Raw genomic sequence first — 27,780 nt, 5'->3', positions numbered from 1 at the left:
ATATTTCTTTGCAAATGCAAGTTCTTACTTGACTTTGCTTTTGATAGTTAATGGCACTGTTAATGTTCAGATGACTTTCAACGTGTCTTATAGGTTTGCAAAATTAGGTTTAAATCTCTATATCAACTTGTCAAAATTATGTCATACTTAAATAACAATTTTTTCTCTTAATTTGCACCTAGTTGCTTTACTTAACTCTTAATAACTAATTCTAAGCCACATAGTCCAAATTGCACCAAATTGTTTTGGTACTTTACAAATGCAGTCAAACTCATACTCTAGCTGAAAAGTGCTTTTCAGAAAGTTTAGGCATTGACCGAGTGACCTGACTTGATAAAATAATAAAAACAAAAAAGTTTGGGCCATGTACAGTGTATTTACTGTATCAGTGGTGACTTGGGACCAGTTGAACCAGTTCAACTTGTAAATCCACGTCATGTACAAAAGTCAGTTTCACCTGGCAGTCTCAGATGTTTTATGCATTAGATCACCCAGTTATAGTCCCAACATATGTCATATATGCAAAAACCCGTTATTACTTCAAGATCCCACTTCTTTGTACTAATCTGGATTTTCAGTTGTTCACCTCATCATTTACACCATCTCTAGAGAGGCCTAGCATGGTTGAGTTTGCTCTCATGAAGATGGATTGCACAACTAAAAACTAACAAAGGCGCCATTTTTGGAGTGTGATACAATCCAAAGCATGAACACACAAGATTTAGTGACAGCAGTAGTAAGATACTTCAAGCTTGTGCAAGTCACCACTCATTGTACATGTCTCACAGCTATATAGCTTAATGATGCAAACAAGCAATAAACAGATGTGGATAGTTGTGACTATATGGATCTCTTAGCTAGATCAAAGCCAGCTTTGAAAACAACAGGAAATGAATTCTTTATTATATACACTAATTTTTTTATCATGTACGCTGAGGAGAATGGATTGGAATGAATTATTCATTTAAAAAAAAAATAAGTATTTTACAGACGTAAATTTTTCTCAACTTAGAAATCTGATTTTCTAAACCTGTATTCTATAAATAAACTCAATCATTTTTACTTTTCAAACATCTTTGAATTATGAGTAACAACAAAAGTAGAGATATAAACTAAAAGAAAAACAGAAATTGTCTTATGTTTTTGAATTCAACTGTTTTGGCATCAGTCAATGATAGTAAGGTGATATCTACATCATATATTTTGAACAGAGTTGTGATACTATTTTGTGAATTGTCAAGAGCTTGGAGCTAAATGTTAAATCTGATATTATTTAATAGTGCTAACATTTTCCCCAATTGTAATTCAGATTTCAAAAGTTTCTATTGGTTCTCTTTCAACAGAATTATATAGCCAGATGTTATTAATATTAAATCAATATTTGTGAGTAATATATTATCTTCGCTTAACACTTCTATGCTGACAATTGGCTCCAAATAGATTTGCTTTTGACACGACTCTCTCATTTTTTTATGTATCTTGTTTATGTATTTTTCTACTTAATATATATAATAAAGTCTTTTATTTGAAATTTAACAAATATAATTGCATTGATGGTTTATTGATCTCAAGATTATGAAACTGATTTGGTTCTTCAACCACTAATTCAATTGGTTTCTGCTTTTATTTGTCATTTTTCAAAAAAGAAAAAGTTGTGTAGCAAGCCATAATCTACCCCATTGGTAAAACATTGATAGTGTAGAACAAAGAGCTTAAAAGCTAAAACTTACTTTGTTCCTCTAGATGATCAAAACAGTCCAAATTAATAAATGTACATATGGTGCATTCGTTTGTAGAAACTAGACGAAAACAACTGTGAGTAGTACTTCTAAGTTGCTACTTGGGTAGTAATAAGCTAAAAGAAAATGAAGTGCTACAGAGTGCAGTTAAGATTTAGTGTTGATCATCATCATCATCAATTTTTGTTTTTTCTGTATTGGTATTAGTTAGATGAGACATTCTGAGGTAGTATTCTGCTGCCAGATGGCCATCCTGATACCATTTTTTGCTTTCAAATAGGCTCTTTATTCCTTTTACATACTGAACCCCTAGATGTTGGACATATTGTTTGTATGGGACGTAAAATATCATTGCTCGTCTAGTGACGTCAGTGTGAAGGCAAATAGATATAGATGCACAAACACAGACGTATACACATATTCAGTGGGCTTCCATAGTTTTCCATCTACCAAATTATTCATAAGACAGTCATCAGCCCAAAGCTATATGGGAACATTTGCCCATGTTGCCGTGCAGAAATCATACTTGAAATCAAGTGGTTGGAAAATGAACCTCTTTAATCCACACAGCCATTCATGTACCTATTAAGAGAAATATATCAAAAGGTTTTGTGTGGTGGTGGTGAGAGGTGCTTGTGTATTATGGCAGCAATTAAACATCATTCAGCATGTATAGGCTTGATCTTCTATTAACTGATCAGTTTTATTTCATAATGTTTAGATTTTCATTGTTATTGTAAATGAATATTCAGTGCATTGACTCTAAATTTGTAGAGAACATGTGTGTGTGTGTGTGTGTGTGTGGTTGTGTAGTTAAGCTTGCATTTCAACCAAGTAGTCTAGCATTCAGTCTCTCTACTCTGCCCTTTGGGCATATGTCTTTTACTATAGCTCCAGGGCCAATTAAATCCTTATGAGTAGAGTTGGTAGACAGAAACTGCAAGCAACCTGTCATATGTTATTGTATACTCTTGTCTAGACATCATGTGATGGTTGTAAATGAGTATTCTTATGATATGAGGTTTTATTCCCAGTCTTTTGTGGAATCCTGTCTTGCTGTGAGAATATATTACCTCGTTTGAAAACTGGTGAAGATTGATTACATGGAAGAGCATCCAGCTATAGAAAATCTACCTCAACAAATTCTAACTCTTGCAAGCATGGAAAAGTGGTCATTAAATGATGGTACACAGTTGAGAATCAAAGAACATTGCATTTATTATCTTAATGGAATAAGAAAACTAAGTGAATTCTAGTAGAATTTGACAAAATTAAATGCTTGCCTTATTACAAATATGAATGGTTTCTAATTTAGGCCTAAAGCTATCAATTTTCACAGGAGGGGATTAGTTGATACCATTGACTCCAGTATGTGACTGATGCTCTATTTTATGAACACTGAGAATGAAAGGCAAGGTTGACCTTGTCAAGATTAACTCTGAATACAAAGAGTCAGTAGAAATACCACAAAGCATTTTCCCATTACTCAAAATTATTCTTTCAGCTCACCTTGCAATAGCTTAGTTGGTAGAGCAGAGGACTGTAGTATTGTAGTTTCATATGTTATTGCCAAGAAAAAGTGTTTGATTTAAATGTTTCATATTTTTAGAGACAAAAATGAATGTTCAGAGCTTTCATATTTCCCAAAGGCTTTAATTGCATAAAGAATGTGGTTCCAAATTAGAATTAGAAATCTGGGACTTCTCACAATAACATACAACAAAGCTCTTGATAGTATTATGATTTATTATTTTGTAATGAGATTGAAGAATCAGAATTTGCACATGCAATATAAAGTTATGCTATGAGCAGTGCATATTATTATAAGGTGCATTAAAATTAAGCTTTCTAGTTTCATTAGTACTATGGTTTCAAGATTCGCCATTTTCATCAGCTTAATATTAAATGTGAATTATTGACTGAACAAAAGTTTTCAATTCTAGCACAAATTGATCTTTTAAGGATGTTTATTTTGTTATTATGATGAACCAGGTATCTTAAAGAGGGAACCTCTCTGTGATCATTTGACATGCCAGAAAAAATAAATTTCCCTAAAATTATATACCTTTGCCTTAAGGAAGAGTGCAGTAGATAATATAATTATAGATAGCTGAATAATAAAGTTGCTGCAGGAATACGTATCAGAGATGACAGCCACTATTAGTATCTTAAGACTGAACAAATAAATAGAATGCAACTTTTAAATTGAGGATTATAAATTTGAAAATGTTTTTCTTATTGGAATCATGTATAATTGCCATATTGATTTTTTTTTGTCTTATCTATTTTTGTTATTTCATTCAGCAATAATGTTTTGAATATTTGTATTCATTATTTTATCAGCCTTCAGTTTTTTTATTGTTGCTGCTTTAAATGCTGAAGGGCAATGCTTTTTGAATGTTTATCAAAGCTGTCACTTTCCAAGTGAATTGACTTTTAAATATCATTTCATTAAATCTTTATTTAAATAAAAATAAATCCTTTAATTTGCCTAAATGTTATTAAGTTAAACATTTTCTTCATGTAATTATCAGTACTTGAAAATGTTAGTGCTGGTAGCCTTTTAATAAAAGACTTCAGTTTTTCTTCCATTGTTTATAGATTTTTCAAAAATTATCAACTTTTTGGTGTAGGTCTAGTGTCATGTTCTGTATATATTTAGTAGTGGCTTGAAATAATTATATCATATATTGCAATTCTTATTCAGTATTTATTCACCATTTCATTTAACAATTTTACCACATAAAAGCACCCATTCTGGCACAATGTTAAAAGCATCCAGTTCACTCTGTATAGTTGTTGGCATCAGGAAGGGCATCCAGCTGTAGAAATCATGCCAAAACAGACAAAATAGAGCTTGGGTAGCTCTCCAGCTGACCAGCTCCTGTCAAATCGTCCAACCCATGCCAGCATGGAGAATGGATGCTAAATGATAATGATGATATGGATTGTCTGTTGACAATAATGCAGATATTGAAAAGCATTATACAAGTAATATATTGTATGTGCCAGTATATGGAATTAAGTTTAAAGTTCACCCCCAATGCAGAAAGAACAAATCAATGACGGAGGCTTTACAAGGTAACACAACCTATTAGAAATAGCAGTCAAATCTTAGCTCATACCCTGCCATAAAAAGGAACAAAGAGTGACATGTTGGGTAAATTAATCAGGAGATATACAGCTTTTTATTTCTATTTTTTTATTGGGGCTAACCTGGTATTAATGACTGAGAGAAAAATTCTATTTTGATTAATTTCTTCTCAGATATTTTTGATCTAATTGTAATATTGCAGATCTAGTTTTTGCTTTAATTTTCAGCTCTGCAATACTATCAGACATTTCAGATCTAATATGAATTATCAATACTAAAGGTTAAGCTTAGAATTGAAAGTGGTCATGAGGTTGCTATTCTATCGAAGAATGTCAACATTCATAAATGGAGATGTTTTAAAGAACACCACATTTAATTTAATGTCCATTTTTTTATGCTTGAATCGGACAGAATTTATTGAGGCAGATTTTCTATGACTGGATTCCCTTCCTGTCACCAGCCCCCATCTGTTTCCAAGCAAGGTAATATTTCCCCCCATAGCTAGACATTTATCCTGGAAGGCTGAAAATGAACAATCCTGATTGACAGTGATCTCATGCAACTATGATGTCTAGTCAAGGATATACATGCACACACAAAAAGAGCTTCTTTCAATTCTCATTTACCAAATCTACACAAAAGGCTTTGGTCAGCCCAGGGCCATAGCAGAAGACACTTGCCCAAGGTTCCATGCAGGGACTGAACCCAAGATAACATGGTTGGGAAGCAAGCTTCTTAACCACACTACCATACCTGCACCTACCTATTTGTAGAAAGTAGTATTTATGGATAATAGCAGATAAGTACTCTTAAAACTAGTTTTTGATTTGGGGTTGCTTTGAATCTATAAGTTGCTTGGTATTAAGAAGTCTATCTACTCACAAACTTTTACTCTGGTCACACATTGTCTAGTGCATATGTGATACTTCACTAGATTTGATATGGTCACAGATGTATTTCATTTGAAAGAGCATATCATAATAGGAAAAATGAAATATAGATGTTGCTGGTAAGGTGAGTTTCTTTGTCAAGATACTGTTTTGGACTGAAAAATAGGGAAGAATAAACCATTTAAAAAGTATGGTTGCTGAGGTATGAACACTGTTCAAAACTCAAACCTAATTTAAGAAAAAATCTAGCAAATATAGTCTAAAATGTGAAAGCTAGGAAAGTTTAAAGATTCTTTTTAGACTGGAGCAATGGATAAGACAGCTGATATTTAGGATGAACTTCTTCAGAGAAAGGTTTAATTTCATGAAATAAATTTCTGCAAGCAATTTGGAATAAGTGCTGGTTGAGGAAAGACCAAGGTTCCTCCCTCCCCCTATTATCTCTGCAAAAATTTCAATTAGGTACAATGTCAGTTTGGTTTCAGTGGCCAGTGTCTATGAAGACTTTCATTTGTCTGCAGACTCCATTTGTCTTCTAGTAACCATTTGAGAAAAGTAGGCTACCAGAAATGCTTTGTGTTGTTTGGATCTAATTCCACTGCATATTCTTTTGTGCACTACTTGTTCTAGAGGAACATCTTGTGTTGGAGCTCACCGAAGTCTTTGCCACATTAAGCAAATAGATTTACCAGTCTATAACAGGTTATTACCACCACCCACATTCCATGATAACCTCTGAACTTGGAATTGCCCGTCTTATGAAAAACTATATTTTATTTATTGCTTTCTCCTAAAGTGGAAAATTCTACCTTGTGTCACTTCTTTAAATGAACTGGGTCATTTATTGTTAATTGAATTTCTTGATGAGGATAGTGCTGATAGCCTAACAAATTTTGCCACTTGTACTGTTTGTTAACAATATTTTTTTTTAAATAGCAATTTTAAAAAAAACTTCATGAAGACTAAAATTCAATTTGAGTAAATTGAAATTGTGTTGTTTACTTACGGAAATTTAAGATTAGCTTTGGTACAATTCTTATTACTGTTTGAAGGTTTACTATAAATATTTCGGTGTAAAGTTACTTACATTTGACCTGTAGTGTTTCTATATATTATAGTGATTTCTTTAACATTTAATCTTTGGTAAATAGAATTTTTGAAGAATGCTTACAACACTTAAAGCTGAGTAAACAATTCATCAAGTCAGAACCAATTGGTAATTTTTGTATAATACACGTAATTGTTGATTATATAACTGTGTGTGTGTACATGTGTGCGCACGCACACACAGCTTTTTCATAAAGTAATTGTTCTATTTAATTCACATGCTGTCAAATGTCACCAGATTCTCAATGAAGGAAATGGTAGTGGCCTTCATTGATAAATGTATATCTAGCAGAAAAATTAATATTAGTGATGAACACAATGTAAATATAAAAGACTGCAAATATGCTATGTGTGTGGGTGTGTATAATGGTTGGGACAAAATATTGAGATTTCAGAAGATAGGTCCTGGGCATTTTGTGTGCATTAGTAGATTTGGTACAACCAAAGGGAAAGCTTCACTTCTTTTGGTATAACATTTTGCATAATTTGTAAAAAGCTTTGTTAATATGAGCTGTATGATCATATGTTTCTGAAATGTGATAGTGTTTTTGACAGAGTTAGTGTTTCACAAGAGCCTTTTTGGTGGGATTTGGTCATACAGTTATATATTTCCATATTTGTTTTGGTTGTGTGCATGTATATTGCATTATTTCATGATTACTACTGAAATGCTATCTTATTTTTGTGAATTTAATGGTATTTTGGAGTAAAGGATTTAGCAAGTTGGTCTGCTGGGAGAATGTGGTCAAAGATTTTTCTTGTTTGGTATGAAAGATAATGTAGGTTAATGAATGTATGTCAATGCTACTAATCCCACCGGATTGAGCTGGTAAGGACAGAATTCATATTGAGATAGAATTTTTCATCTGGAGGCAATAGATTTATGCTTTCTCTTAGCAACAATTTCAGATAGTGTTGAAAATATTGTCATTGATAAAAGATATTTATGTATCTCAGAAGAAATCATTCTCAATAGCTATTTATGGAAAAGAATGTCTAACTTCATTAAATATCTCCAAATCATTTCATTTTTGTTGTTACTTATCCACGTTTTGTAATCATAGGTTGCTTGGAAAGGTAGGCTAATCAGTTGCTTGTTGCATTCATGGTTGCTATTGACTTAGGATTTTTTTCTTTTTATGCTTCATATTCACAAATATAATTCCTATATCTTGTTTTGCCTAAGAAGAGAAAGGTTTTAGAAACATTATCTTTATAAAATTTTGAATTTCAAAAATGACCTTGAGAATGTGGTAAATATAATCATGTAACTTCAGTAGAATTCATTAGCTTTGATGTTGATGGAAGTGGTCAGTTAGTTGGTTCTGCAAATTCAGGCACTGTTGGAACCAGTTTGTATTTTGAGAATAAGAAATTTTAGGGTTTGTAAGCCTCAACTCTTGAATTACTCAACTTTTTTTTATAAGAGTTAGCCAAGGTAGCAGGATGAAGTCTTTTACAAAACAGATTTTAAGGCTAGTCACCACCCATATAGCGATTTATGGATGCTGGTAAATTAATTGATCTTATCTTGTCATTTTTTTCCCCTTACATACATACATTAAGAAATTGCCATGTTTATACATTTTCCAACTGCTGACATTCATATCTCATTTTAATATTTTCCATGAAAATGGTGTTGATTGATACAAAATTTTACTTTCCCTACTTATGGTTTTAATTTAAATATGCAAGAATATTATACGATGTTTGATTGGTAACACAAACATAAAAGTAATCTTATAAATTGATCAGCCAAATATTTTATGCTAAAAAGGATGGCTAAAAGAAATGTCATGTATTATGAATTGATCACATTATAAACTAAGGAAAAACTATTTTAATTTTAAATTTTTACTTGTATAATTTTAGGAAGAAAATAGATGTTTAAATTATTTTATGAAAATTAAAATTCTATATATTTTTCAAATGTCAAAGATTGTTCAACCTGTGCTAGCATGGAAAACGGGCGTTAAACGATGATGATGATGTTCCAATTTTAGAATGTTAATTATACATTCTATAAAACAGACCATAGAAATATTTAGATATTCTTACCTTCTAGCCAGTTTTCAAAAATTTACATTTTTTGTTATAAATCGAGTAAAGTCTTGTGAATCCCATGCCTTCTTTTTAGCAAATTTTCATAATTAGCTTCATAAAAAGCCTGACAATGTCAAATTGAAATGTCCGAAGTGCAACAATCAATAATAAAACAACACTACTTTCAGGTTCTGTGTGTTATCAGTCTTTTTCATATCATTATATGTTAAAAACAGTTGATGTTGTATTATTGGTTTATAACAAATCCATGTCCTGACACTCATACAAAACTGTTCTTGAGTACAGTTATTTTATTCTCGAGCAGAAATAATTTGTAAATCAATATTGTATTTGTAGTGTATCTACAGTGAACTGCAGTATTTTTCTAAGGCTGTTTAGCATTCTTCTGCTACTAGCTTTGCTGTTGTAATAACACATAGTAGTTGCACAGCTGGCAAGATAGTCGGGTAGGTTATGTTGTTAGAATGACTTAAGTCATAATGATTTATTCCAAAAGGCATATTTTATGGTACTTAGAAGCATTTATATATAGTGAATTACATTCTAAAACTCAGAGCTTTTCACAAAATGATAACTAAGATTTAATTAAATACCAACAAAGTAATTCCAGACTAATTTACAAGTAAATCTCACCAAATATGACTGTTACTTATGGATATAGATTTTATACCAGTATGTGGAACTGCTGATGATATATATTTCTATTGAAACAAGTTTATCATTTTGCAAACTGCTGTTACTTCTATTAATGATTTCTTAGCTATGAGATAGAGTGAAGAAAGATCTTTGGGCCTCACAAATTAGATGACACACGATTGAAACAAGTGGTGATATGCTGTATGAGGGACTCAGCAAGCCACAACTCAGCATGGAAAACGGACATGATATTCGTCTAAAGCTTGTTTAATAGAATCTCAAGTACAGAAATTTAAGTTCAGTGAGAAAACTAGGTATAGTGGGCTACTCCTTAAAAACTGCTTAGCCATTTGGTAGGGTTGAAATTAAGAGAATTGTAATGGTTATTTATCTTCTCTGTTCAGTTCATAAGTTTTTCAGATTACCATGGACATATTCCCAGGTCAGTTCTGATGGAACAGACTGATGATCAAATGCATGTCAGTTGTGACCAGTCTTTTACTCGTGTTCACAGAACCCAGGATTATGTCCAACATATCATTTTCTATGATGGCTGAGTGTCATTTGTGGACAACTGAATACTATTTTTAGCAGGTTAAACGACTGCATAGAAGTTTTTTCGTTGATTAGCCACCAGTGCCCCCTCCCCTCTTAACAGATCTTTGTCTTGCTAGTTACTTGATGACCCTGCCAGTGCTGGTGCAGTGTAAAAAGCATCCAGTCCACACTGTAAAGTGTTTGGTGTTTGGCAGGGTATCTAGTTGTAAAAACCATGCCAAAACTGACCTTATTTGTGCTTGTGCCATGTGAAAAGCACTCAGTCCACTCTGCTGGGTGGTTAGTGTTAGGAAGGGCATCCAGCCATAAAAAGGCCATGCCAAAACAGAAGTCTAATGCAGTCTTCTGTCTGGTCAACTCCTATCAAACCTATGCCAGCATGGAAGGTGGGTGTTAAATGATGATAAGCTCCCTTCACCCATTACAACTTTTATCTACTGATGACATGGATTGCATTATAGAATCAGTGAGTTCTTGGAATTTGAAAAAGTACACCTGAGATTGTCTATTAGAAAGCTTGACCAAATTACAAAAGTACTAGATAACCTCAGGCCCATAAAGGCTTCAAGCAAATTGTCTTAATGAGTATGCAAGAAAGGCAAGGATTCAGTATTGAGTTGGTGCAAATAATAGATGCCTGCACAAATTTTGAGCAATTTTGAGCCAGAATTTTATAAGTATTGTAGTAGCTTACAGCAGAAGTATCTATAAATTCTAAGCCTTGTATTGCTTGGTTGGCCTGGTGGAAGTTACTAAATTGTTAAATTTTGTATTAGTTTGTGCTGGAGGTAAAAATAGCCAAATGATTTTAGTGAGGACTGCATTTTAATAAATTGCTAATCATGTAAACAAACATTTAGTAGGCTGGGGGCAGTTTCCTTTTAAGAGACATTTCTAAGATGTGTGTGATGTTGAATATCATAATATGAATAGTGAATCTGCAGCTGTTTGAGAGGAATATGGTTTCTTGTATGTGCAGTAACTTATATAGTGGACTTGACATTAGGTTTGGTTGATATAAACAAAAGAGACAGTTGCATTAATACGATCCTATACAAAAAAAAAAAATAGTCGTGGATGTAGCTTGAGGTGAGATCAGAAAACATTTGGTAACCTCACAGATAAAATGTAAGCATGTAATGCATGGTGAAATACTGTATTGTAAATATATCCAATCTCTATCTATATTGATAAATAATAAAAATGATTTGCTAGTTTAAAATTACATTTTTACCCTGAATTTTTTTTAAAGTATGTAGAATCACATATGGACAACTATCATTGCATTAGATCCAAACAAGCTGCATAAAGGCACCTAAAAAGTTATTGGGTGGTAATAATTTGAATTGCTTTTGTTCTTGAAATGTCAGTTTTTATGGAATGACTTTGCAAATGGTCATTAATCTTTGAAGCAGATCTATGATCAAAATTCATTTCAACTGTAACCATCCCTTTTTCTTTCAAGTAAAATGTACCCAATCTGCAATAACCTCCTTTTTTTCTTTTTTTTTTTTAACTCTTTAAAAGATGTTATTTGAAAGATTAGGTTATTAATTCTAACAGATTAAATTGCTATGTAGAGACTCTCTCAGCCCTCTACATTATTAGTCAGCAATATTGGTTGTACTTCACAATTTTCCAGAAATTACAAAATAATAATTTATTTACCTTGGTTTTTAACTAAGCTGCAAGAATAATTTGGCTGGAAACTGCTGCAAAAATAAATAAATAAAAAAGATATAGCTGTTTCAGCAATTCTTTTTTTTTTATTTTCCTGTTGTTTAACCATACATTCTTTTTTATACTCAACCAATTTTAATCAAGTTTATTTTGGTGAGGAAATATATAATTCCTGGTTCTATCAAAGAACAAAATCTTTTGTCCATATTTTTTTTTTTTAATTTACATGTAGAACAGCTGTTAGTTTTTGTTTTTCTAATTAACTTCTCTGTCAGGAAAGTAGCTAAACATGTGGATTCTTATCAGTGCTATAGCATTATTAGTTCCACCTGAAGCTGTTCATTAGACACAATATGGTAGGCATTTAATTTTAGCTTTGATAACATTTGATCTGAATATCAATTATGTTGATTAATGCTGATATTCAACCCTAAGTCAGCCCTGTTTGAACAGACCTATGATCAGAAATTTACAGCCTTGATCATTGCATATTTCTACATATGCGGAGCTACATTATAAATGTATTCTCTCTTTTTTATGTTATTGTTTTGTTTTGTTTTTTAAGACAATGAAATGTAGTTTGGAGATTGTTCCTATTTCTAGCACTTTGTGCAACCATTTAGAGGATTCTGCAATGACTAATTAATGTTTAGCATGTAGCTTAAAAATAGTATTGCAAGGAAACACTTTGAAAGTAAAATGATTTGATAGAGGAACTACCTTAATTGATATGGTTTGTCAAGCTGATCCTTGAGAAATCAAAGTTTTGCTCCTGTTGACTTGTATCTCTGAGGCAACATTATGTAATATAATTTGATATTGTGTTGTTAATTCGAGTATTATTTCTGAGCATTTGAGCCATCACCCTTTCAAACAGTGTTTCTCATGAGAGGTGGGTATACTGTGAGGATTGAATAGAGAGCTGATAAATTGACAGGTTTCCAATTAAGATGGATTCTTAAATATTTTAAACTTGTCTGGCATCATAGCCAACAAAAAAATACTGTAAAAACCCATGTAATTTATGCACTTTTTTTCGCAAAAATAAAAATAAACTTTAGTGGGTGCATAAATTACATGAGTAGATCGTTTCTAGAATTTTTAAAAAATTTTGTTGAGAAAAGATGGACAAAACATAAACATTTGTACTGGAAGTTGACTCATTTAATGCCAGAAAAGGTTTTTACAGAAAAAATAATGGCTTAAATACACATAATGAAGTTGACTTTTATTTATGCTGGCCAGTATAATGTTTACTTTTTCTGTATAAATTTACTAAAACCATCAACTAGTTTTTGAAGTCTAACGTTCATGCTAGCAAACACAGTCCCAGCTATATTTTACATTGCTTGGCGTTTCCACCTATCGCAATGGAGCACACATTTAATTCCTCCTTCGCAGTAAATGATTCATAAGTTCTGCCCATACTGGCAATAATGGTAATGACAAATTTTAAGTTTGCTTGACATTTTATAAGTGTGAAAAGGATTAAAATTTCATATCAAAGGTTCCAACAAGAATAGGCGGAAAAGAATTCTGTTTACATAATCAGCTTGATCGGTCACCTTCCTCTGTCAGTTCAGAAAAGTGTCATCCAAGCTGATGTTTATTGGTAATTAAACTTAATTTGCAACACCTGCATGTATTTATCAGCTTTGTTTTTGTTGGTAATTCTCAACAACTTTTCCTGTGATCATGATTTGAGAAGACATACAGTAGTATACTAAAGATTGGGCATAATCTCTTGTGGGCAAGAAATGTAAAATAAAGTTATAAACAACACAAACACTTTGTAATTTAATAACTTTCAATGTGATACTTGTTAAACAGAAATTATTTTTATTTAATGAAAATTTAATAAAATCTAATCAGAAGTGAAATTATGCTAAACACAACTAAATTGAAAATTTTTTTTTCCCCTGGCTATAATTGACAATTCTGAAAACTTTTAGGTGCAAATTTTACATGAGTAGAAGCTTTTTTTAACAAATTTTATCCTGAAAATGACCTGTGTAAATTACACAGGTGTGTCACTTACACGGGTTTTTACAGTATATGTATGCAAATTTCATATTTTGTTTTCTCATTGATAAAGAGGGAAACTTCACAGATGTTTGGATTAGTGAAGGCTGGTGTTAAGCAGTTTGTCAAATGAAATTAAATTATTTTCAATTTTCAAACTTCATTCTAAAATAATCTAATTGTGTTTGATAGACTATGCAATAAAAGATGTAAGAATTTAGAGAAAATGTACTTTGATTTAAAATTAATGATTATAAATCAAATTACTTTGTGTACAGTCAACTCTGATCAATTTGATTATTGGTCAATCATTCCAATGATGACCATCCTTTTATTATTATTATTATTAAGTGCAGTGTACCCAAGACCATTCTATCTAATATGCCCCTTCCTAAGATTGATAAGACATGATTTAAGGGAGATTTAGCTACTCTCTCTGGCAAATTGAGCAACAATATAGAAACTCCCCTATAAAGGGAATTGCTTTCAGAAATGTTTTGATACTATTTCATCTTTTTGTTTTTCCATGTCATTATTATTTTTTTTCCTTTGTTTCAGCTCCAAAATGTTGGCATTAATGCCTCCAATATTGGGTTTAGTACCCTTACTATGGAATCAGATAAATACATATGTATAAGAGAAAAGGTTGGAGAAACTGCTCAGGTTGTCATTATTGATTTAAATGATGCCACCAACCCAATTCGCCGGCCTATCTCCGCTGACTCTGCCATCATGAACCCAGCAAGTAAAGTTATTGCATTAAAAGGTCAGTATCTTGTCTTTATATACAGATGTGGAACAAACCAGTGACTTACAGCAGCAATTTTTGTTCTTATAGCTGCATCTCTCTCTCTCTCTCTCTCTCACACAAATAGTTGAATTAGTGAGGTAGGACAAAGAAATTAAGATGGTTGGGAATAAGTTTGTAAATGGATCATAGAAGTGATGTGTGTGCAAGTGAAACATATCTAAAAAATTTTGTCGAAATGTCAGAGATGGTGGAATGGAAATCCAAAGCAGGTGTTAAAGAATTAGTGAGGGAAGACAATTGAGTTGCTCACAAGTATGAGATGTGACACCAGTGCTGTCGGTATAACATTTTATTTAGTTCTAGAGTGGGTGGGACCAGTGAACCTGATGAATATCTAGTTTTCTAGATGACCAAATATGTCAGTGTTTTTGTGACCCGTCCTCATACCAATAGCTTATTCAATTCACTGGAGAAGCAATTATAAGTAATGACAAGTTTGAAGCAGAGAAGTATAGTGTAGCATGGTACAGTCAGCCCCTGTCAAACTGTGTAATCCATGCCAGCATGGAAAATGAACATTAAGTGATGATGATGTAAAATGGAACTGGTGGGTGAGAGCTGCTGAGGCAAAATCATGGTTTTTATCATGGATGTATAAGATTGTTACCAAAGAGGACAAAAGTTGGTCATGGTATTGAGAAATTTTATGGCACAGCTAGGGTTGTTGGGTTTTGGAGTTTTAAGAAATAAATGGTTAGAAGTTTGTGGTGTGCAAATGATGAGGCAAATACTTGTGGAAAGAAGAGAGGAGAATAGTTGGTGTAAAGCAATAAACAAATTGTTTGTTGTTGTATGTATGTATCCCCACCATTCTTTCATTTTTAATGTCAAAACTTGATGCTGTTTTATGTCAACCTACCAAATTGCTGACCACTTGTATTAAAAATATTATAACAAATATTAACTCTAATAATGTTTACATAGATGCGGGTGTGGCTGTGTGATAAGAAGTTTACTTCCCAACCATGTGGTTCTAAGTTCAGTTCCCTGAGTGGCACCTTGGCAAGTGTCTTCTACTGTAACCCTGGTCCATCCAAAGCTTTGTAAGTGGATTTGGTGGACAGAAATTGAAAGAAGCTTGTCATAAGTATATATACATTTGTGTGTGTGTGTGTGTATATATACGTTTGTCTCTCCTCATCTTGACATTGCATGATAGTTGTAAATTGACTGTTACTGTCATACAAGCAGTGTCATTTCCCAATATTCTGTGAGAGCATTTCTGTCCTTGAAGAAATATTACATTGCTTCAAAACAGGTAAGAGTTGGCAACAGGAAAGGCATCAGGCCATAGAAAATCTGTGAACTCTGTCTGATCCATGCAAACATGACAAAGTGGGAGTTAAAATGCTGAATTTTGCTTTGTTTCCTCCAGCACTATAACTCCCTTTTACTTGGCATCTTGGATTCTTGAACTCAAGAATTGCTTATCTTTCCTCTAGTTTCTTTTTCTCCAGCAACATTTCTCTACTGATACTCTACAATTAGTTTGGTAAATGAGCAGGACTTTAATATCCTTCTGAAAACTATTTTGACAATGAAGAATAGTGGTCTAGTTATAACTAGTAACTTTAATAGGCATGTTAAACAACACCATGATGGTTTCTTCAGCATACATAGAGGTTATGGATAGGGCAAGAGGAATAAGGGTGCAGGGCACCTGGGGATCAATGATATAAATGAACTAATCATTTGTATTACTAACCTCTGGAAAATGACCATCCATCTGATCACCTATCAGTCACATAAACACACCAAGAAATGGAGGACAGCAACTAGTTATGAACACTAAGTAACACTCTTCGAGAGAATGTACCACTCAACTTAGACTTGTGATCAATAACGTTATGGTGAGAGCTAGATGTGTCTCACAGACACAAGACAATCAGTTGAAAGAAAAAAGATATGGAAGCTGGAAGACCTCAGCTCAATATGGGTTCAGAAAAGAACTGCTTGAAGTTGACACATATGATGGGGTGGAGAAGACACTTATTACATAGGAAACAAAAATAAATTTTTATTGAAAATATCTTAGTGCAAGCAACAAGCAAGATCTGTAAATAGTGTAGGGTACAAACCTGATGAAAGTTGATATAGTGGTAGAATACTATTTGTAGATAAATATGAGTTTAGGCCTGTAAAGATTGAAAAGATTTGTGCAGTATCAAACAGCTAGATGGGAAGATAGATGTTGGCTGTACTTATCAAAGCAAGAAGCCAAGTGAAAGGTTTATCATTGTTCTGGATTATAGAGCAGTGTTCCAGAGAAGTTTGAAGTGTTGTTGGGAAGAAATGAATCTGGAATATCATGACTTGACTTCACTGACTCTAAAAAGAAAGAGACTCAGATTGGCTGCTATGACAGTTTAGATCCTACTTTCAGTAGTCTCAAGTGATCAGCCTGTGGAGTTGACAACTGTATGGTTGAAAGTGCAATTAAGAATATGAAGGCAAGGAAGGCAAGCAACACAACCACCAAACATGGTTGCTGAGATACTGAAAATATCTATCAAAGTAGGTTACTCACTAGTCAGGATGCCATACCCAATACTGGTGTAGTAATATTGGTTTCAAATTTTGGCACAAGGCCATCAATTTCGGGGGCAGGGGCTAGTCAGTTACATTGACCTCAGTGCTCAACTGATATTTGATTGATCCTGAAAGGATGAAAAGCAAAGTCAATCTTGACAGAATTTGATCTCAAAACATAAAGGCAAATGAAATACCTGTATTTTGTCCAGCTCACCACCTTCTGGTGTAGTAATATTAATTGCTACAAGAAAAAAAAAAGATATTCTAGTTAGAGTGAAGCACAGAGGCATCAAGTTGATGAACCAGATTATGAAAGTCATCTGTCACCATCACAACACCTTAGCATAAAAGTCAAGCACAGCAAACTAAAATGTTTCATATTTATCATGCTCAATCTCTTTGGTAACTCTGCCATTGCTTCCTCTCTCTCTCTCTCTCTCTCTCTCAAATAAAGAGCAAACAAATATAAGCAACATATGGTAGAGATATTTCTTAGTCTTGCTAAGTGTGACACACACACACTCTTTAGTGATGAACTAACAAATAGAGACAACATAGGCGAGAGGATTTCAAGACTAAGAAGATTGCCACAGTGCTGGCAAGACTAAAGACCAGAAAATCCCATGTATTGATACCACAATAAAATGCACCCTGTACATCCTCTAGGAAGATCATCCAGCTATAGAAACCTTTACAAATAATGTAGCATGTGAGTGAGACCTGGTCTTTAACCCCCACCCCTTCCCAGGAAGCCAATAACTTCAAATAAGCTCTGACTTGGGTTGTAATGACCCATCCAAATCCTACCAGCTTGGATATGATGTAAACTTTTGACTCTAGTGTAACAGATGGATTTTTTCTTCTCTATTTTCTCTTGAAAAAGGGCTGTGCTCAAATCGGGGATAATTTTCATTTTCTATATAGCAAATGCATTTATATTAGACTTATTTTCATTTCTATTTCTTGTGAATTGTTTCTGACCTATTCACACTGGATTACATCTATGATGAATTTTAACTTGTTTATTGATTGATTTGTGTAGTTTTTAGATTACTTGGTAAATATGAAAGAAATTTAATTGCATATTATCATCATTTAATGTTTGTTTTCCAAAGTGGTATGGGTTGAATGATTTGACTGGAGCTGACAAGCCAGAGAACTAAACCAGGCTGCATTTGTCTGTTTTGGCATAGTTTCTTTGGCTGGGTGTCCTTCCTAATGCCAACCACTTTACAAAATGTACTGGGTGCTTTTTACATGGCTTCAACACAAGCAGGGTTGTCAAATAGCTTGCAAGACAGAGACCTCTCATCGGAGTGAGTGATTGGAACCAAAGGAAGTGGATGTGAGCCAGGTGAGTAGTTAGAGTATAACGGGGGGACAGAGATCATTGACTTACTATAGAGGAGCTACTTGGCTACCTCAGTAGGATAGAGGAGAAAATGGGGAGAAGTGAGAGAGAGATAGGTGTTGGAGATTAGGGTCTATCAACAGGGATTAGTGGGGAAGCGCATTAGTGTAGTACAGAGGGGATAGAGAAGGATGTTCCATAAGAGTGAGGGGAAGTGTTTAGAGATGGGAAAGACCTGACTAGTAAGTGATGGTGAGAGAAAATGGAGTAGCTGGGAGGGAGGTATGGTAGATGTATTAAAGCATAGTGTATGCAGAAGGTGAGTGGAGGGGCCTGCAGTGGGGATCATGAGTAGTGAGATGGAAGCTGTTAATAAGATGAGTTATGGGGGTATTTTTGGCAAAGGACAGCTTGCGTATGTGAGTGGGGAGCATGGCCATAAATGACATGCTTGTATGGATGGCTGATTTTACTTGGCTTGACATGTCTTCTCAAGCACAACAAATTGCCAGTTGTCTTGGTCCCTTGTCATCTACTCTGAAGCTCAACATCTGAAATCATTTCTCCCCACTCCATCCCACATCTTCCTGGGCCTACTCCTTCCACAGGTTCCTTCCACAATTTGAGATCAGCATTTCTTTATGCTGCAGTCTTCATCTATAAGCATCACATGACAATACCAGTGCAGGCCTCTCTCTTGTACACTACATCTAATGCCTCTTCTATCCAATTTTTCTCTTAAATCATTTGCATTCAGTTGTATACCACACTGACATTATCCATCCAGCAGAGCATGCTTGATTTGTTCTCTTCAAGCTTTCACATGTCCTCTGTAGTCGCAGCCCATGTTTCACCACCATGTAGCATAATTGTTTGTTCACAGCATCATACAATCTGTCTTTCACTCTGAGGGAGAGCACTTTTGTTATGGACAAAGTTAGTGACTCTCTGAACTTGTTCTTTTTCTGGCAACTACACTTTCATTGCATCCTTCTCCACTACTAACTTGGTTGCCTAGGAAGCTATCTACTTCTAAGGGTCTCCCCAGACATTCATAGAAGTCTATTTTCTGTACATTCTTAATGTTTATTGTACTTTTACATCTGTGACACAAAAGCTATGACCCTAACTTTCATCACCTGGTCCAGTAATTTGATACCTCTGCAATTATTTCTATCTAAGGCGTTACCTTTACCTTTATAGCAGTTGACTATAATGCTACAGCAGTCATCGGGTATGATTCCCTCATAGACAACCTGATTAACTATACTGGTATCAAGGCCATATTCCACTCCACCAGATATTTCTAAGCATTTCGGTGGTGATTCCTAATGGACCAAGTACTTTCCCTGTCTTCATATCCTTAACTGCTTTATCTACCAAGCTACTGCTGATTCAGATAGCTGATCCCTCTGTCGGATTCACAGTAGACACTCTCTTTCTCCCATGCATTTTCTACATTTAGTAGCCTTTGATAGTGGCGCTTCTCACCTCTTTCTTTAAGTGAACTGTCCTTGTGAACACACTTCTCTCCTACATCATGATGATTTTCTCTAACGTACTGCCTTGCAAGCCAAAACACCTCAATCCCCTAGTCCTCATGCTGTAGAACATCAGCAAACTTCTTCCTTTCTGCTTCTCTCCTGGCTAAATATACCTCTCCTAGTTTCTGTTCTCACTACTGATATATTTCATAGCTACCACCACTCTTCCAGTCCTGTTTTTTCACTCTAATAGCCCTCTCTACTATTCTGTTCCACCATCACTCACCTTTGGTCTGGTTGGAGTTTTGCACCAACCACAAATTTGGTCTGTAGCCCTCAGTAAGTTATCCCATAGGAACTTCCATTTGTCCTTTGTTACACGTCTGTAAATCTTCCTTCTATTCATCACATGCTTCAATTAGGATATCTCTAAATCTTTGACTATTCAGAGGACCCTTAAGCTTCCAAATCTTTCTTTTCTAGATTGGTCTGTTTCTTAGAATCCTAACCTGAAGTTACTAATGACTTCACTCAAATGCTCTTTGCATTTATTTAATGCAAACAATGTGAAATTTCTCGTGGACTTCTGTTGTTTCTATTTAGCTCAGACCACATGATTCCAATTTCAAGCCCACTAAATGGAATCTCAACCAAATGTTCAAGCTATGGTACATCTCATCTTCCTTAACCCCTTTAGAATAGTGTATCCCAAACAAGTCGTCTACTGACCTTTTTAAGCCTTTTGAGTGTGATTGAGAGTGGAGAGGAATATGACTGCTATTTTTTGGTATGTACAGGCAGTGAAGCATTGGTATGCAAAATATCTCAGCTAAGTAATGCAATTGCTGCAACATGGATTTCAAATACTGTCAAATGCAATTTGATTATAGAACCCTGAAATGATTAAAATTGAAAACTTCATTACTTTTAGAAACTCTAGGTATGAAAAGGCAAGTAACAACCATATTCAGGTATGTATTGATTATGTTGGTATTAGATGTTACCCAGCAATCCCATGGTTTGGGGTTCACTTCCCAACCCTGTGGTTTTATGTTCAGTCCCCCTGTGTGGCACCTTGGGCAAGTGTCTTTTACTATAGCCCTGGACTAACCAAAGCTTTGTGAGTGGAATTTGTTGGCAGGAATTGAAAGAAGCCTGTCACATATGTGTGTATGTATTCCTCCTTGTCTTGACATTGTATGATAGTTCTAAATACTACCATACAATCAATGTCTAGTCCTCAAGAAATACTGCATTGCTTCAAATTATATAAGGGTTGGCAACAGAAGAAGACCTGGTTGCAGAAAATCTTCCTCTTTGAATTCCATCTGACTTTATTGCAAGCATGAAAATTGATGCAAAGATTGAGTAGTAAAATTTTATTTCGGGTACACGTAATATTGAGAGAAGTCTTGGATAGAAGCTCATAGGTGGTTTTATAATTGGTGAGGTGTAATACTGTCTGGAATGTGAAAGTTTCACATCTATTAAGAAAAGTTAATATATCTATATAAACTTGAGGGCTGCAAAACTGGTTGTTAAACTAGACTATATGCTATGAGATATTGCATTGACACACTGTTGTATTTATTCAATGTGCCTTGTTATTAGATTGATATAGTGTACTTTTAGGAAGATTTGAGTATTTCATGGTTAAATGAATGTCTGCCTAGAGGTTTTCCAGTAGTTGTTTGTTATATTTGTCTGTACTTAGTTTTAAACCCCAACATTTGTCAATGGAAACGCTGAATATATGTAACCATGTAAACTATTTTCTGTATTCCAACCACCACTTGCTCAGTATCACCTATTATGATGATCAGTATCAGTTCAATTCACTTGTTTCTGTTTTGTCATCATCACTCCCACCAACTCTCTCTGTCTATCTCTCTAAAACTTTCTTTCAATGGGCTTTTCTTGCTGACCACCCACTAAGCCATGACCATTGTCTCTATCACTGTTACCAACTCAGCAAAAAGAGAGACAATGTTTTGAAACTGACCTATTTTCCATAACATTTCAGACATATTCAGCACTGAGTTACTGAAGCAGAATTATTGTTATAGCAAATCTGCTACTCAATACAATAGGTTTATTAGTCAGTTGTTTGACCATAACCACTTGAGCATCTCTCTTATGGTTGACAATATGTGCATCTCTGATCATAAGCAAGAGGAGTCAGGGAGCATCACAGCCATGTGTTGAAAGGAATTCTTTAGGTTTTGAAAATCATGTTACACAATGTTATATTTGTTTAGTTCTTAGTTAATCCCCTACAATTATGACAGCACATAGCTAAAGAGAAATAACCTTGTATAAACCCTTCCACCCCATGCTACAATGTGAAAATGGATATTAAACCAGGGAGAAACAGATTTAGCTTTGTAAACTTCAGTTTTTTTGCTAATGAGAGAATTGTGTTTCTTATTTTTATTTTTGTGATAAATCAATTACTAGATTTCAGCTTTTAGTTGTAGTTATTTCATTTGACCTGTATTGCTGAAGCTTAACAAAAACATGAATGTTTTTGTTTTTCTTTCCTCGCAAAGCTGATGAGACAACAATGACTCATTGACATAATTTTTTAGTTACAAAAATTTAAGACTGGTTCTTTTGACCACACTGCAGGAGGAGAGAGATAAGTAAAAGTATTGATTTTGAAAATATGACTTTATAGTTTAAAAAACAAGACAGTATTACACATCGTCAGTTATGAAACAACCATGTAAATATTTTTTTTCTGTGACAATTTCTAGTTAACTGAAATATTCTATATTGACTACATAATGTAAATATCTTTTGGGATATTTATCTCTCCTCATTTTTTATTTAGTGTTTTCACTCATCATCTGAAAACAAATAATAAACTGAAATTGGTTAAATGATTGAAGAGGGTAATCCAATAAAAATGTTGTCAGAAATATATGGATAACTTGGATTATATATAGATTATTTTGTTCTGACGCTGAAGGGAAAAATATTAATCTTTTAATCCAATCGTAGAAAATCATGGCAAAAATGGGTTAAGGTTAGACTATTGACATTAAAAAAATTGACATTGCTAATTTCTACCTCTACATAAACACATTGTCTTATTTATAGTACATTATGTAATCTATGAAGGGAAAGGATGTTTCAATTTCATGACCTGTTCTTTGATTGTTTTTCGACTTTAAAGTTATGAGTTATTTGTATAATGCCTTTCTCTTTTCTAAGTTTCAATTTCCTTAAGAGAAAGGAAATTGAAAAGGAGCTTAGATCTTATTGATAAATAATTATTTCTCACATAAATTCGGAATGGGCTTTTTTTTTTTTTTTTCTCAATGAATATCAAGATAATAGGAACATTTATTTTTTTAATTTCTCAGGAAGGTTATTTCACTTGATTCTTTACAAGACCTCCAAAACTGTTGGGAAGGAGGATGAGTTATCTTCAAATTGGAGACCTTGCTCAAATGCTTGCAACAAAGTGGACTTAACTGAAGGTACAGGAGAGTCAGATAAAGGTGCTAAGCTGAGCAACTGATTAGGTCTACCAGTTAAGACCTCAGCAAGATTTGAATTCAGAATGCAAAGAGCTGGAACAAATATAGAAGACATCTTGCTTGATGCTTTAACATTTCTACCACTCCACTACTTTATCAACTGCAGAAGGCTAAGTTAGCTTCAGTGAGGTTAAAACTCAGAATACAAGGTGCCAAAATAAAAACCAACTGGTGACTCTGCTAATTCACCATCTATGTATATCTTCATTTGAATTATGTAGGAATATTCATATTTATTCATCACTGATGGTGTTAAGTAATTTATCTGGATTAAGGATGTAAAATAGATAATTGATCATATTATATCTCTTTCCATGTATATTACAATTCCATCAATTATAGTTGGCTAATTCATAAAGTCTAACTTTGATGACATAAGTAACTGTATGTTATTGAAAATGAAAGCTCACCTGAATATACTAAAGTGAAAGCATTCAAATATTTTTAATTGGATAGCCTTTTGTGTATGTGTCAGTAGCATAGAAGCCTCTAAGTAACTATTCATTTTTTTTTCCTCTATGTATTTGCAAAGCTTCATGTCCCACTAATAATTCTAAGTATTCTTTGAAAATGCTTGCTAATCAAAGGGGTGTACAAATATGGTTTGTAGGGAGTTAATTATAGATCTGACCATGACATTGACAGGCTCAGCACCAGCTTTGCTTGTTACTGAGAGTAGTATTGAATTGTTCCACCTCTATTTTCACTCCTCCTCTCTCCTCGGTCAAGCTTACACACTCACAGATTTCTTTCTCTAACACTCATCACTTCTCTGTCTGATATTTATTTGGCTACCATAATCACCTGAGAGAAGAATAGGCACATACTACATCCCCTCCTTTTTATTACCTTCCTCTTTCTTCCCCCACCTCGGCACCATTCTCAAGTCATGCTCTCTCCCATCTGCTATACTCCATCCTTAACATCTCTCATTTGTTGTTACTCTCACAGCCCTAACATATCTAACATAACCACCTCTGAACCACTCCTGTGTCTCTCACCATCAACTACTACAGTCACCTGTATGCCATCTAATCATCTCTCCTCACATTCTTATGAAACAATTTCGTCTGTCTACCCTGCCCATTCACTCAGTCCAATCTCTGTATCACTTCACCTATATTCACACACACATTCACCCCCATACTTTGAAGGTATTTCCTGACATATCCACCATCATCTTTCTCATTTTGTACCTGTATCTTTCTAAGTTTCTCTCTCTCCCTTCTTCTCCAACTGGCATATCCTTGTTGTAGTAAGGAGTTACAGCAACACACCTATCTCTCTATTATTCTTTTAATCTTTCATCAACTAACACAAAGCCACCTCCCTCAATACTACTTCCTTCCAGTCAACGGGACTTTGACTTGCAAGTTGCTTGGTAACCCTGCCAGTGCTGGTGCCACAAAAAAAGCATCCACTACACTCTGTAAATTGGCTGCCATTAGAAAGGTATCCAGCCATAGAAATCATACCAAGACAGACAACAGAGCATGACAGTCCTCTGCCTTACCAGCTCTTGTCAAACTGTCTAACTCATGCCATTATGGAAAATGTGATAAATGATGAACAATCTGAAGTAATCATCTTTGATTTAGTTATTGGTGTTTACTACTTCCTCAATTGAGATGTATAAAACTAGAAATATTTTAAAGAATACTTTATATCATCCAAAGTCCAAATCATCATCATTATTTAATGTCTGTCTTCCATGCTTGCATATGTTGGATAGTTTGACAGGAGCTGGCAAGCTAGAGGGTTGCACAAAGCTCCAGTGTTTTGACATGTTTTTTTATGGCTGGATGCCCTTCCTAATGCCAACCATTTTACAAAGTGAGAAAGAAAATACCCAAATGGCAAGCTCCATTCCTTTTTTTATTTGCCTGAAACATGGGCATTATTTGTGAATAGTGCTTGCTTTTGAAATAATTATAATTTCCATTGTGGATTGTAATAATGACAAAGGTGGACATAAAATAGCTAAAGATATTACTTTTTCTTCAATAACTCTATTAGTTTTCTAAATAATTATTAGAAAGTCACTTTATATTAAAACTGTTGTACTCAGTTGTTTTCTTTCAATTTTCAGCTGGCAAAACTTTACAGATTTTCAATATTGAAATGAAAAGCAAAATGAAGGCACATACTATGACTGAAGACGTTACCTTCTGGAAATGGATTTCAGTCAACACAGTTGCACTGGTTACAGATACAGCTGTATACCACTGGGGTATGGAAGGTAAGTCAAGAATTTAGCTTTTCTCATGATTCCTTAATTTTTTTTTTTTCTTTTTACTTTCTTACTTTGCTTCTCAACCACATGGTTCCTGTTTCAGTCCTACTGCATGGCAACTTGGACAAGTGTCTTCCACTTAAGCCTCAGGCTGACCAAATCCTTGTGAGTGAATTTGGTAGACAGAAACTAAGTGAAGCCTATTGTGCGTGCATGTGTGTGTGTGTGTGTATGTATGTATGTATGTATGTATATTATATATAAAATCAAAGGCGCAGAAACGACATACTTCAAAGGTAACATAATCCAAGAGTAGAGTAAGAAATCCATGAACCAGGTACTCCAAATCGGTCAGAACGATGTGATATATATATATATGTGTGTGTGTGTGTGTCTTTGTTGTCCCCCCACCACTGCTTCCCGACCAGTGTTGGTGTGTTTACATCCCAGCAACTTAGCAGTTCAGCAGAAGAGACCGATAGAATATGTACCGGGCTTCAAAACAATAGGTACTGGGGTCAGTTCATCATTTTACATCCATTGCCCATGATGGCATGGATTGGACGGTTTGACTGGGCTGGTACGCTGGAAGGCTGCGCCAGGATCCAGTTTGATTTGGCATGGTTCTTTAGCTGGATGCCCTTCCTAATGCCAACCACCCTAAGAGTGTAATGGGTGCTTTTACGTGCCACTGACATGAGTCTCAATTGTGTGACACTGGTATCTTGGTATCTACCACGACTGTGATTTTGCTTGGCTTGATGGGTCTTCTCAAGCACGACATAATACCAAAGGTCTTGGTCATTGCTTCTATGAAGCCCAAAACTCAAAAGCTCAGCCACTTTGCCTCCATGAGGCCCATTGACTAAAATTCTTCAAGGTGGTGCCCTGGAATTGCTGCAGTTTAATGACAGAAACCAGTGAAAGAGAAAAGACTAATTCTGTTATGTGAAGATTACATGTAAAACCATCACTTGATGTTAAAATTCAAAAGGGATAATGAAAAACAGAAAGTACTTTTCAAGTTGACAATACCAAAGATTTGGAAGTGAACAGAATTTTCAGCTTGAATTTCAAATGCAAACTGAACACATGGTATTTAATATATTTAAATATTTAAACCAATGAGGACACAAGTTCTATAACAATAACCAAGACCTTTGGCATTATGTTGTGCATGGGAAGACGACCCATCAAGCTGAGCAAAATTTTACATCACAGTTGTGGCATGTAAAAGCACCCATTACACTCTCAGAGTGGTTGGTGTTAGGAAGGGCATCCAGCTGTAGAAAACCATGCCAAATCAAACTGGATCTTGGCACAGCCTTCCAGTGTGCCAGCCCAATCAAAACCATTCAAAACTCGAAAGGAGCTCAGCCTCTTCTCACATTTAAGATAATTCTATGGCTGCTAGATCAATGATTATTTATGAAGATTCAAAAACATTTTCCTCAGTAAATGTAAAATGCTTCAGTATGTTTAATCCCAAAAATTAATATCTTTACATTGAGATGTTTTATGAAAATTCCTTGTTAGATGATGAAAAGTTTAATTTTTATTTTTTTTAACAGTCTGCTACACCATTGAGGCTGTTTTTGTAACACAATGCTTTGATGTTATTGAGAGATAAATATAGATTTGATGAGTAGAATAAACTATAGTTCAGTAGTTTTGCAATTCTGGTTCAAAAGTTATGAATGTTTTTTTTTTATTTTGAGGGAAAAGAAAAGAAAACAGTCATTAGTAGTGTATTTTATCATTTATTGAGGTTATCTTCACCACTACTGCTTGAAGTATCACTTTCACCATCACTGACTTCATCTTCAATGACTCTAATATGCTCATAAAGCTTGTTAAGATGTGAATTAACCATGTTAATGCATCCTTGGACTGTTTTGTTCTCCAGATTCTGAAATGATGTATACAGTTGTGCCAGCACTTACTCGAAAGTGGTGTTTGTGGTGTACTGTCTTCCCACGTCTCCTTTGACAATGGCCCATATGAGCTCAGTCAGCTGCAAATCGGAATGATGCA

The 27,780-nt window shown here is 34.4% G+C and overlaps 1 protein-coding gene across 4 annotated transcripts in view; it reads left to right on the top strand.

Annotated features, from left to right (window-relative positions):
- LOC115212844 (clathrin heavy chain 1) overlaps window positions 1-27,780 on the top strand; it is a 102,800-nt gene that overhangs the window by 11,477 nt on the left and 63,543 nt on the right. For all 4 annotated transcript variants that reach the window (XM_029781618.2, XM_029781616.2, XM_029781619.2 and 1 more), the window contains exons 2-3: window positions 14,349-14,556; window positions 25,603-25,752. In XM_029781618.2, the coding sequence (XP_029637478.1) occupies window positions 14,349-14,556; window positions 25,603-25,752 (358 nt within the window). The remainder of the gene's footprint in view (window positions 1-14,348; window positions 14,557-25,602; window positions 25,753-27,780) is intronic.

This window comes from Octopus sinensis, linkage group LG6 (assembly GCF_006345805.1).
Source record: "Octopus sinensis linkage group LG6, ASM634580v1, whole genome shotgun sequence".
Taxonomy (NCBI): domain Eukaryota; kingdom Metazoa; phylum Mollusca; class Cephalopoda; order Octopoda; family Octopodidae; genus Octopus; species Octopus sinensis.
The sequence above is the reverse complement of the archived record's forward strand: the minus strand, read 5'-3'. Positions and strand labels throughout refer to the sequence as shown.